At 40.4% G+C, this 14,030-nt stretch overlaps 1 protein-coding gene across 2 annotated transcripts in view; it reads left to right on the top strand.

Moving 5' to 3' along the window:
• Positions 1-14,030, top strand: part of LOC124162945 (pyruvate dehydrogenase phosphatase regulatory subunit, mitochondrial-like) — an 83,685-nt gene that overhangs the window by 8,637 nt on the left and 61,018 nt on the right. For both annotated transcript variants that reach the window (XM_046539707.1, XM_046539706.1), the window contains exon 7: positions 1,840-1,944. In XM_046539707.1, the coding sequence (XP_046395663.1) occupies positions 1,840-1,944 (105 nt within the window). The remainder of the gene's footprint in view (positions 1-1,839; positions 1,945-14,030) is intronic.

Raw genomic sequence — 14,030 nt, 5'->3', positions numbered from 1 at the left:
ATCATTTGATTGTGCTGGGATGGTAAGCAGTTCAATCTCATGGTGTATCATATTTTGGTCCCGATGCAATGCATGCTTAATTCATGGGTACATATATCATGAGCACACATCAATCGTTGTTGATCTTTGAATTGATGAGAAAGGGTGGTCATCTAAAACGTGACTTCACATTTCCACGAGCTTGGTTGTAGAATAATTTCCTTTGGATATGTCAAATCATCGACATTGGACAAATCTAATATCTAATTCTGCAGGTGAGAAAGCGTCTCATTCTAGAAGTTTCAAGATCGATAAATGGTAAATAATTTTTCAATTTTCTTTGAATCCGATTATGTTTTGTTATGTGCACTTCTTTCCCTGCCTTTCCAGACCGATTGGCAACAGCTGTAATCAAAGCTAAGCGATTTTGTTGTATCTAGCTGCTGTTCTACCTTCCCTCAGCACCTGGGTGAGGGGTATCAGAAGGGAACCCACAAAATGAAACATTTCGGCCAATTTGTAAGTTATACAGTACTATGGTTATACCGTAGCTACCAGCACTCAGTTTGAAAACACCACCATGGTAGGTTGTGTTTTGGGGTTGAACTGTTTTTTATCGTAGTTCCAGCTTTAAATATCGAACTAAGGATAGGGATTTTAAAATGCCAAAAGCTAGTGATACTATTCATATCAGGGCACGTGAATTCAGCTGAGAAGGATTTTATGTGAAAGACAGAGTATTACTGTGCAAAGTTTGCGATAAAAGATTTTAATTGGAAAGATGTGACACTTCGTTAAAGCACATCAGTAGGGATACACATAAACGTGCGAAAGAAAGGGGACCCACAAAACGACAGCTATCATTTGAACACACAGTCACTCACTCAAAGAAAGGAAAGGAGGAGCTTGTTGTTGCTACTACAGAAGCATTTTTAAAGGCTTTATTTAGTGTAGAGAAACTTGACAATACAAAAATTCTGGAATGGCTCTCAAAGTATACACTTATAAGGTTGTGGGGATTTGCCGTTTGCCGTTCGTATTCGCCAAGACTACATACTTGAACCATTTCTTTCATGTGGTTTTATCAGAAATTTTAAACAATCGAAATTGTGTTAAATGTTATGTAAAATGCTTAATAAAAGCATAAGTATTCATGAAACGTGTACCATAAAATAATAAAATGCCTATAAACCTTGGAAAAATGTAGCATTGTAATAACACCGCCAAGATTTTCTATAACACCGAAATCACATGGTTTTAAAACGAATTTTAGCAAAATATAAAACCACTTTCACGGACCTTTACCTTTAGGTCAACCATTTCCCCTCGTTTCATAACCTTTTGTGAGAAGGGGTATTAAATATTTATAAATGTAAAATTTCATATTCATTCTATTTCTAATGTGTAGCTCATTTTGGTGAAAACATTAACATATGCAAATGCTTGATCTTGTTTTGTTACTTGGGCAATAGAAAGCAGTCGACAGCATACCTGCACCTTTTCGTCTTCCCTGTGCCCATTCCAGGATCTTTCAATGCCCTTCAGATCACTCTAATTCTGAAATTTCTATTCTACATTTCTAATGGATATTTCTGAGACCTGGTTGGCGTAGAGGTCTTGAATGTTTTGGATTTTATTTTGAGTTAGTTCCAAAAATTTAAAAAAATTTACTTAGTTACCCTAAAAAACAAAATTATTTTTTGAATCTGCTCTAACATGTGCCCTCAAAGAAATCTTGGTCAATGTGTATGCAAAAAGACCAAAAGAGTCAATTGTTTGTTAAATTAAATTGTGGAATGACCTCTGTGCATGTGCATCTTCACTTGTGCTTGTGTTTCAATGTCTCTCTCTCTCTTGCAGTTGGTGTTCTCGTTGGAGGGTTTGAGAATGAAGCCAAGCCTTTGGCTTTTAACAACTTTGCTGACAACTGGAAGGAAGGATTAACTGCAGATTGGAATCACTTTGGTGAGTTTCACGTACGTGTAGCATTGATGGAATCATGCTCATTGAAAACAGTCTTTTCCCATGTTTAGAGGTTGGTACTTATACATATGGAACTGCATTGAAGTGAGTACAGGCTGTTGCGAAACCCCCATCATTATGAGAGATATCCGAAGCACCATCAACTGACTATTATGATTAGCACGTAAATAAATTAGTTTTTACGAGGTCCTTTTATTGTTGGCACTTGCATTAATCAGAGTTTCCATTGCCGTAAAATCTTCACCAATGGTCCATTATCTCTGCAATTGCTGGTGATCTGTCAGAAATGATTATAACATGGAGTGCTTAGTCTGGAATTTATGTGGTAAACTATAGTTTGATAAATATGTAGCTCATTTTGGTGAAAATATTGTGGCATTAACATATGCAAATGCTTGATCTTCTATTGCTCCTCGGGCGATAGAAAGCAGTGGGCAGCATGCCTGCACCTTTTCGTCTTCATGCCCTTCTCTGAATCTCTCAATGCCCTTCGGGTCATTCAAGAGGCAGCTTCCGAAACCTATCTTCTATTCAATATTCATTTTTTATTCTTGTTTTAGTCTTTTAATAGTTTATATTTGTTAAAGTTGCGGGTAATAAATTTTGTACCGGCCATGTTGGCTGTTCTTGATTACAGTGGAAGGTTGCTTTACGAGTGCTCATATTCCCTTGGAAATTACTTGCTAAACCGAGCGCTTGTTGAATCCAAAGGTGAGAATAGACCCCCCCAAGTTTAATAGTGGTTCATATTTACAGTTTTTCTTTTGTTTCCATGGTGTTTAATGAAGTTAAACAGGTAAAGAGTAATTATCAGGCACAATCTAGTTGTCAACATATTTAAAGAAATAAACGAGGGATTTTCAATTCTATGAAATATTAAATCCCCCAGTTTTGGTGATTTTATTCCTGTTCTTATATTTTTTGATAGCCAAAGAAAGCTGTAGAAACAGCGTAACGAGTTGGAATCAATATGTTTGGTACGAGGTGGATGTTTTTGAATAATTTTGCGAGTACATCATGCTGACAATATCAGTTTTGTTGAGTTTTCAAGTGTTTCACCAGTATATCAGTCAGTTGGGAAAATTGGCAGAAAGGTGGCATGATTCGGTGGTAGAAGATATTTCTTGCAAAGATATTTCTCCCCATTCGCAATGTAGTCAGCTTTCGTCTTTAACATCGCACTGTTTATGGGCAGTCCTGCAGACCTATATTAACAAAATCACTTGAATGTGCATTTCCCATTTGAGGATGTTCCCCTTGCCGCAAATATTTTTGGCTGCTAGGTGTTCTGAGTTTGGTCACTGCTGCACGAATTTTATCTTCGTTCTTTAACCTTTTCGGTACGAATGACCAAAATATGCGGCAGAACATTTTTTGACCCAGGGGGCGAAAGCTGCAACTTTTCGTCGGAGATATTTCTACACATGCGAACGAATGCCGAAATATGTGTGTCCTTGCTCTCCCCCTTTTATGACAGTTGCGGATTTGCAAAGTCTTAGTTTCGGGACCTAACTAGCGGTACTTGGGCCGTACTCTCGAAATCTGGGAGCAGGTACCTGGACCCTTCGTCTTATATTACCCCTCTTAATGGTAAGGGACCGCAGTCATACAATTGTTCATTCAGTTAGTTTGCAAAATAAATACGTGCTTCTTTCTCAAAAAATATAAACTAAGAATTGAATTCTTTGTCTTTTGAGCTGCGTTTATAATTTATAAACTAATTTCTGTGATAAATAATAACTTATATCTCAATTTCAGTATAAGCATGAAATGGAAATGCATTAATACTGATGGTAGAGATTCGTTTAAAATTTGACAATTCGCAGAATAAAACAAGGAATTCAATTTGAAGTCTGTAATTTACGTGCAAGCAACAATCATCCATATGGCTAATTCATATAAACAAAGCATGAGTTGACAGCAAACCACTGCCACTCGTAGGGTTATAAACCGGGTAAAGAGGGAGACCAACTACCCTCGGAGTCCGAGGTAATGCGGAGTCCCTGCTAGGAAGGGTCGAAAAAGGTTGGTGCTGTGAGTGTGTGATTATTTGAGGCACCCTTTTTCACGAATGTCCCGCAAAAGTGCTCCGTGCTGAGGGGTCCGAAGAGTGTTGGGGCTCAGTGCAGTCGTCATGCTAAGAAGAGAACCCCACTGTCTTCAAAGGGTTTACCCTTTAACGGTCAAAAGACTTGCGATTTGAAAAAAGTTACAAAATTTGGTGCATAATGAATATTTTACATGATTAAATAAAAATTTTTTTTTCTAAATTTTTATCCCAAAATGTTATTTTTTGCTAAAAACTTGAAAAAATTTAGAATTTTTGCAAGTATAATATGTCCTCTATATTTTTATCTACAGCCACCATCTTTTACTGAATGATTTATGAGTATTTTATAAATAAATAACTATTTATACAATTTTTTCCTCCTGCGTCCTTTGTTGCAAATTTAACATTGAACTTATTGCAGTTTCGCGCGTTGAGGGTTGCGTTTCGTTCAAGGGGCAATCATTACTCACCTTATACATTTTGGTACAATGATAAACCTTTCTGTGCTGATTCTTTCTGATAAATATGAACAAATTATTTTAGATACTTTTTTTTTATTGGGAGAAAGAATGAACTTTTATCTCCTGCGTTTACAAAATACTTCACATTTACAAAATACTAATAAAAAAAGAATTTTCACTCCTATAAATAATATAATTTTGCGCATTACGACTTGCGAAATTGACTGAAACAGTCCTTACAAAGAGCCACATTGCATTCTTTACAAATTCCGTTGCTCCTTTTCTCTTTCTTTTTGGTTCTACAACTTGTACATCTCCGATATGTTTCAATTTTTTTTGGCATATGCAAACCTACATTCATAAGTCGAATTGTATTTTTTACTGTTTCAGCGCCGGTTGAGCTTCTTTGCTTTTTTGCATAGCCTTTCATTGGCATATAACCTGATTTTTTCTTAGAACAGTAGTTACCAATTAGTTCATTCACCAGTTTTGACCTATAATTTAGATGAATCTAGTGTTTTTGCCCCTTATGCTTCAGTATTTCTTTATATACAATAAAGCAATTCACTATGGCACAGTCAAAAAAATAGTAAAAAAATTTTACCCACCATCGACGTGATTTTTTCGCGATATTATATGTAGATAGGTATTGATCAAACCTGTCTACTCTACCCATATATTTATTGTAATCCACAATAGCCTCTGTGCATGGCACTTCTTCGCGGTTGCCAATTCTATTTCTCCTCAGAACTTTAGTAGGATTTGCTGGATTGTGCATTGTACTCACTACACATACAGGTTTTTTTCCACGATCGAGCTACTTGCATACACTAATGTCCCCTGCCATGGCATAGTCAATATCCAACTTCTTCATCCTATTATTCTTTACCAGCTGGCCATCAGGAAAATATTTTCGGTTTGGTCTTATTGTTGCACAACTAAATAATTTTTTTTTCAAAAGATCGGACATAAGCAATAAAGAAGAAAAAAAAACTATCAAAGAAAAGACAATAGAACAATTCCTCGAGACCTTTGCTAAGTTTACTAACCACTTTTCCCCCGAGACCTTTAGCGGGACATCCGTCACCATCCCTCCCTGTATATACATCAAAAGAAACCAAATAGCTGGTAGCAGCACAACACATAAGCCACACCTTGAATCCCCGTTTTATTGGTTTTAGAGGCATAAACTGCTTCATTGTGGATCTCCCTTTGAATGCTACCATGCTCTCATCAATAGAAAGGAACCTAGAAGGTGAATATGCCGAGGGAAATGTTTCGGACAACTGATTCAGCAACGGGCAAATTTTATAGAGGCGGTCAAAATTCTGTGACCCTCTGGGGGGCATTTTAGTGTTGTCATTGATGTGTAAAAAGCGCAATATTTTAAAAATCTATTCAATGACATGATACGAGCAACTCGTTCACAATGAAAGTTTCCATCTGTCGACCAAAGCAACCTGATTCTGGGCAAGTAATGGAATCCCATAAAAATAATAATCCCTAGCCATGCTTTGAGTTCCTCAACGGTTAGTTCTAAATTCTGCTCGTGTTGTTCGGCATACAAATTAGACTGTGCCACAGCTTCAACGAGAAATGCATCCGTGATGAAATGTAAGAGAAACGCTAGCGGAGAATGTAAATCTTTCGGAGCAATATTTGGGCCTACATGCTGATTGAATGAAGCATCAGTGAACGTTTTACGATCTCTCCCCCGTTTACTCCATCTGAACTCTTCTGTTTCATCATGGTCGAAGATCCTTACTCCACCTTCGGGTTTACTTTCACTGGAGTTAGAAAATTTCCCTCTTATCGACTGCACTGACGCTGAGGACGAATCACTGCTGTAATCTTCGGGAACGTAATCTGAGTCATCAGACTCCGACTCACCCTCAACAACTGTCTTCAAAGTACTAGCCTCGATCTTCCTTTTCCCCTTGGCTTGAATGCCCGATGTGCCAGGGATCATGGACTCGGGCGACGATCGCACTGGGATGGACTTCCTTGCTTTCTTTGCAGTACAATCTCTTTTTGATTGAACTGAGTCTCCGTCATCGGCATCTGAGTCTCCGCCGAAGTCTGAATTACATGCCTGATCATCTGGAATTTCCAGCAGTGCAAGCTCTATTTCTCTTGCCGATAAATTTTCCATGGCTAAAATTTGAATAATCATTTATTCATAAAACGAAATAAAGTAATGTAGAACTGCATGTCAACGAAAAAATTATGAAAAGACTTTGGTTATCAACATATAAAAAAACATGAACGTACCTCTTTGAAAATAATCCCCTATTTTCTAGTATCTCTCTTCCAACTGTGCAGCAGAGGTTTTACTCTTTGTAAGTTTCTGAGGAAGACTGCTGCAAAATGAGCCTACTGAGAAATGTCCTTTTCATAGCTACGATCTCAGAAGGACACAAACTAGACATATTTAGTTTTTGAAAGATACTTAGCAGAGCCTGAATATTCGTCAAGTCGACCACTGTTGAGTGCAAGCGATACAATGTAAATAATTTGAGTTACATTTTACCCACTCGTATATCGTGAAGATTTCCTCTCCAGCTCTATATTTGTCTACAGCTGATAACAAGTAAGCAGTTCACCTAGCCGAAAAAAAGAGCCGTCCGTCTCGCCTGCTGAACTAGTACATCGCGTCTGCTGAGCTAGTTCATCGCGTGAAAAAAAAAATGTTTTCCTCCTTAGAACGTTTTCCTCCTTAGAACGTTTCCCTCCTTAGAACGTTTCCCAACTAAGAACGTTTCCCTCCTTAGAACGTTTTCCCCCTTAGAACGTTTCCCTCCTTAGAACATTTCCCTACTTAGAACGTTTCCCTCCTTAAAACTTTTCCCTCCTTAGAACGTTTTCCTCCTTAGAACGTTTCCCTCCTTAGAACGTTTCCCTACTTAGAACGTTTCCCTCCTGAGAACATTTCCCAACTAAGAACGTTTCCCTCCTTAGAACGTTTTCCCCCTTAGAACGTTTCCCTCCTTAGAACATTTCCCTACTTAGAACGTTTCCCTCCTTAAAACTTTTCCCTCCTTAGATCGTTTTCCCCCTTAGAACGTTTTCCTCCTTAGTACGTTTTACCCTTAGTACGTTTTCCTCCTAAGTACGTTTCCCACCTTAGAACGTTTTCCTCCTTAGTACGTTTCCCTCCTTAGTACGTTTTCCTCCTTAGTATGGCGATTTCTCTCGGTCCCAGTACCATCGGAACAAAATACAGGTAAAAGTATTTGGTTAGTACGTTTGAAAAAATTGCGCTTTCCTGGTTAGTACGCTCAATTGCTTGCCGTGACGCAACCTGCAATTCGTTCTCTAGTATCTTCTTAAGGGTCGTAAAGCTTCGAATTCATGATTTAATTTATTATTACTATCCATAAACTTTCTTGCATTCATTTCAAATCTCTTTCTTTGCCCGTGATTTATCCAAATGCATTTCTCAATAGGGTGGTTTCCTATTATTTTTTTAATTGGCTAAATTGAAAGATTATTACTCCTGGAGTATGTATTTCACGCTTTTAGATTTTGAAAGGACGTTATCTATTTTTCGCGATTAAATGAAAAGTGAAAATTTTCAAGCTCGCGAAAACGCGACGCGTAAGTATGAATGCCGGGAAATCTCTCCGTGTGACGTATTTCTGGTTCCTGCCGCCCTGTAATGTGACCTTGAGGCGAGTTGAGCGCTGATACGACGCAGGCTGCTGGCGGATAGCTGAGTACCCTGTTGGCTGGTAGCGCTTGGCATAATTAAGGATTATTAATACCTTATCAAATGAAGAAAACTTTCCGACCTTAGCCAGTTTTAATGGGTGATTATTAAGAGATGTTTCCCTGAGCTCTGCGCCTCATGCATGCATTGGTAACCTCAGACGATGCATAACTCCTATCTACTCGTATAGAAACTAGGTCCCTGTGACGTCACATTGAGTGGCATCGCATGGGCACCAATCTGGCCCTTTTCAAATGAGGTTAAAAATGGACCATAGCAATTCGTCTAAACCGGTATTTCTAAAACGAAATAATTTGTATATTGAGTTCAGCATTCTTTCGGGCTGCATCCGCGTCCGTTGTCGAAGAACCACAACAGTTTCGCCAGCTCTCCTGCCAGCGTCCTCAGGTGAAGGATGAAGTGAAGCTTTTAGTCCTCTATTATATAGGCAATTTTTGGCGCCAATTCGGTGGATTTCTTTCGACCAATCAGGGAACGTCCTCGTATTTGCGTCGAATATACCTTTTCCACGCGCTGTGCAAAGGATAGCCATCCTCCCTGTTAAAGTTCGCTGGTCTTTTGACTATCTCAATGGCCTCTCTTATTATTCTCGGGAAGTACTTGTCTTCTCTCGCAATTATTTTGGCGTCGTCAAATAAAATTGAATGTCTGGATTCACTCCAGGCGTGCTCCGCGATGGCAGAGGCTTTGAACTGTTTGTTTTTGGTCGCTCTTCGGTGTTCGCTCATACGGGTGTTCAGCGCTCTGCATGTTTCACCAATGTACCATTTACCGCAAGAGCATGGCACTTGGTACACGCCTTCGGAGAGTAGTGGTGAAATTCTGTCCTTGGGCCCGGGTAGGATGTCAGCTATCTTAGTGACGCAGTTGAACCTGGTCACTACATCATGCTTCCTCAATACTCTCGCGATTTTCTCAGACGTCCCTGCGATGAAGGGGATGGTGACATAAGCCTTCGGATCCGGCCTGGTGGCATCTTCCGGGTCAGGCGTCGCGGGCACTTGTCCTCTGTTTTCTTCCTTCTCGGCCCTTTTCAGGACCATGTTGGCGCTGTATCCATTTCTAAGTAAGGCTGATGTCAGGTGCTTCTTCTCGCTGGCAATTGAGTCCGAGTCGCAAATTTTATATGCTCGGTTAACAAGAGTAGCCACTAGTGAGCTCTTCTGGCTGGGATGGTGATGTGATGCGGCATTTAGATAGCGGTCGGTGTGTGTAGGCTTTCTGTATACACTGTGTCCAAGCCTTCCATTCCCTTTTCTCTTCACCAGGACGTCCAAGAAGGATAGCTGATGCTCTTTTTCCAACTCCATAGTAAATTGGATGGCGTGATGCTGTGAGTTCAGATGATTCAGGAACCTTTTTAGTTCTTCCTCGCCGTGTGGCCAAATCACAAATGTGTCGTCGACGTATCTCAGCCACAGTGAAGGCCGCTTGTCGTAAGATTCCAAGGCTGTCTTCTCAAAGCTTTCCATATACAGGTTTGCCACAACCGGGGAAAGGGGTGAACCCATCGCGGCTCCTTCCGTCTGCTCGTAGTAGCTGCCATTCCATAAGAAGAAGGAATTGCGAAGGCAATGCTCCACTAATTTCGGAAAGTCCTTCGGGATGCCACAGCCAGTGAGTTCTCTGATGATGTTAAGAGATTCTTCGATTGGAACGTTGGTGAAGAGTGACTCAACGTCGAAGCTGACCATAATCTCGTTGTCGTTGATGACGGTGTTTCTTAAGATGTCAATGAAATGCGCCGAGTTCTTTACGAAGCTTGGTGTCTTTCCGACGTGGTTCTGCAATGACTGCGCTAAGTACTTGGCGAGTCGATAAGCCGGAGCGTCGATCTGGCTCACAATCGGTCGGAGAGGTGTGTCCTTCTTATGAATTTTGGGCAGGCCGTATAGTCTCGGTGGTTTCGGGGCAGTCGGAATCAGGCGTCTTCGCTCTTCTTTAGGAATGAGCGATTGTTTGATGATGGCTCTCGTGCTTCTTTCCGTTTTGGCCGTGGGATCAGTTTTCAACTTTCTATACGTCGGACTGTTGAGGATTAGTGAGATTTTCTCGTCGTACTCTTCCCTGTTTATCAAGACTGTAGCATTGCCTTTGTCAGCACGTAAAATGAGAATTCCCTCGTTGTCTCTGAGCTCCTTTAGGGCTTTCCTCTCCTTAGCGGTGGTGTTCGGTTTCGGCGGTCTTGAGTCACTGCGCGGAGGTAGACGCCGTTTTCATGTAATTGTCTTCGGGAAATCTATGAACCATTGTGATTTTTATTCACATGGTAGTTTTTCAATGTAGCGCTCATTTTCTTGATTTTAAAGGAGAAAAGAGTTCATGAAGGCGATCCTACGAGAACTACCGATAGTAGTTGTAATTATGATGACTTTTCCACAGATTGCAATTATCCCGACAGCCATTATTTACTTTCCTCGTTAGCACGTTTTCCTGGTTAGTATGTTCATTTTTTGCGGTCCCTTCAAAAACGTACTAAACAAGTTCCACTGTATTGTGAATAGTGCAGATGACGGGAGACAAAACCGCCTCCTGATATCAGTATTTGAAGTCCTGCTACTTTTGCAATAATTTTAATTTTGGTGTTAAGGTCCAAATATTTAAGTTTCCCGGACATGATGCACTCGTGCAAACCGCCTGACGCTATTATATTATGCCCCTGCAACTGACTAAGCTCTGCCCCTCCAAGTGAGCTAACTCCACCCCTAACCCACACCCTTAACTCTCGGTTGTCGTGTGATTGGGCGCATCCAGTCAACAGAATGGTAGAAGTTTATCAGTCTCTCTCTTCTGCTGAGGCGCCTTCTGCCTTGATCATGCTCAAAGGATGCTCGGGTGCATTGAATTCAACCCCCAATAGTCGGAGAGTTTTTTGGAGAATGATTGCGGTGATAAAAATATATTTCATAGTGTACAATATCTTCAGTTTCTCCGAAAAAAATAACCATGGGCGGTTTACATACCTACAATAAAAGCACCACATGGGAATTGATTAGCGAGGTCGCATATGCTGCATCTCAAAATTCTGAGCAGAATATTTTTTTTTGACATAGGAGAAATCATTGTCAAGAGATTCAGAAGATCTGGTGTAGGAATCAACACTTTTTTATTGCGCTCACATAGTACATATCCCTTGAGGGTATCCTTCATCCAACAAGTGAAGCCATTACTTCAAACAAATTTAAGGAATTGCATGGAAGTGCAACACAGTTTTGCTGATATGATGTGAAATTTTGAATCATGCAGAATTTTGGAGAGTACGAAGAGGAGATATCGAAGATCATTATGATTGGTTGCTAAGGAGAGGATTTCTACTATCGGCACAGTAATTCTGCTTTTACAAATTTTTTTTACAATTGATCATTCAGCGGTTATGACTCCTCGTTCACTAACCTAAGGTTGATTGTTATTTCATCATCTTGGTAATAACTGTGATTTTCGTACGTGGCAACAGCTGACGATGTCTTGATCAAACCACATTCCGATGCATGTATGAAATATCAAAATGTATTTTGCCGGATAGCATGCAGCGATAGGTAACGTTGCTCTAGTTTTCCATGAGTTGAAAGTCAATGTAAGGGTGCTGATCTAGCTACGACAATGTTGTGCTTTCAACTTCCATACCCAGCACAGGGAAAGATGAAGGGGGCTTCCCTACAATGTAAATTCCTGTGCTTAGGGCATAGCCTATTGCCAAAGAGGAAGGGGGGGGGGGGGGGAACTACCGTATTTGCACGAATCTAAGACGAGGTTTTTTTCCCTGGCAACTCCTGCGGAAAAGAGGGTTCGTCTTAGAATCGGATGCAAAATTTTTGACGTCAAGCGGGTTGCATAATTTACGTCGGAAAAATCATGGACACCTGAGGTTGCCACCTGATAGCTATACAACGAAAAATCAACATCAAAAATAGCTTAACAGTAATTTAGCATATTTAATTTTGCGTTCAAGTAAAAAAAATCCATTTTTGGGCAGCAGGCAAAGATTCGGCGCGTGCCGATCAGTCGCCGGGTGCACTTCTGCCGAGTCCGCAAGATTGCCTGCTTTACCCTGGGTTCGGCTCCATTCAAGTTAAAGCTCGATCAACTCACAAAATTTTCGTGTGATTGGTTACAATTTACCTAAATTGTAACGTTATAACCTCAATGCCGTAGTGGGATAAACTGCTACAAAGTCGTCGCATTTTTCTCAGAGCAACGGTAAGATGGCAACATGATTTGCCTCTGATTAAAGAAATCGATTTAGTTGTGATTCCGTGCCTTTCAGAGTATTACAATGGCAGAGAAAAGAAATTATTACACTGCCGCTTTCAAAAGAAAAGTTATTCAGTGGAACTCCGATCTATCGTACCCGTATTGATCATTTTTCCGCATTCATCGTTCGCCGTGTCTGGTCACAAATAAGGTTCCATATAGACGATGTAATTTTTTCCCGCATCTCAAAAGTATCGTTTTTACCGCATTGATTGTTTGAAGATGGTGGTCCCGACGTATAATTTTCCCACATCAATCTTTTGACGAAAATGAGACGAAATAAATACAATGTGTCATTTATGGCTAATAACTACAGGCACATAGATTAAATATTCCCCACGAAATGAAATCACCATTGGGAGAAGCTAAAAGCCTTGGGGTAGTAGCATAAGCGCATTTCCCAAGATCCGCTATCCACCTCCATACATCTCTCGCCTCCCCCCTCTGACGCTTTCCTCTTCTCCAAAATCAAACAAATGGTCCCAGCTGGCGCAGGGATCGTATTACGAAGACCTTAGCTTCGAAAAAAATATCAAGTTACACGAGAACAATAGAAACGCGTTTCATGCCCCCCTTTTCTCACCCACTGACCTTTTTCAGCCTACTTGCTTAAAGTTCCCGGTTTCTGGAGGTCAACCGCTGCATCCAATCACCTATTAGCTCATAAGGTGTCTAACAATGAATTTCGGCAATTGGTATTATACTTTTATTAGGCTGGAATATGTGCAATGTGCTCGTAATTCAAAAAAGAACGAGACCAAACACGACGTATTTCTAATGTTATTTAAGCATTTTTAAGCAAGGAACTAGTTGGAAAAATACGATGGTGATTTTTGGCAAAACTCGATATCCTCGTTGCTGAGCTTCTCGGCAGTTAATGCGGCATTTTTTCCGAAAACAGGATATCAGGTTATTATCAGTTATCAATTTACGAGTTATACCATAAGTCTCACTTGTCAGAGTTACTGAGGAAGGGATATCTTCTCAGGATATTTTGTTCCTCCCTACTAACAATCCGAATTCATCCGCCCATCTGATGCTACGCTAATTAGAGAAGAATGGGTAAGTTGCCCTATCTTTGGGACAAAAAATTTCATGGCGCAGTCATATGGTCATGCTTCACCCCCTGCAGTATGCTCTGTGTATGCCGAACGCGATAGCATAGCTCGTACGAGTGGTTACATACTTTCCAGGGTGGCTTGCCTTCATACCACGGAGTGTTTTCCGTGTGGGTTTAATAAAGTCAGGTTTCATTTTCACTAGTTTAATTTTATTCGTCTTCGGACCATGGCCCCTCCGAAGAAACTATTAGTCGAATCAACAATAAGACCTAAGTGTCTCGATTAAGTACCACTATTCCTGTCATTACGTGCCAAAAATCCTGCGTTTCCTGGGACATAGGCAACATAGCCAAACATTCGCGCATTGATTGTTTTCCCCTAGAAAATTTTTTTCCCATCGTGGAGTTCCAAAAAAGGGGGGGTCCGTGGGATCGTGTTCGTCTTAGATTCGTGCAAATACGGTAACTCCCTCTCCCACTGTCATCTTCCTCCCATTCCCGTCCCACTGATAACTG

Source organism: Ischnura elegans, chromosome 7, assembly GCF_921293095.1.
Source record: "Ischnura elegans chromosome 7, ioIscEleg1.1, whole genome shotgun sequence".
Classification (NCBI taxonomy): Eukaryota; Metazoa; Arthropoda; class Insecta; order Odonata; family Coenagrionidae; genus Ischnura; species Ischnura elegans.
This window is presented reverse-complemented; position numbering and strand designations above follow the sequence as displayed.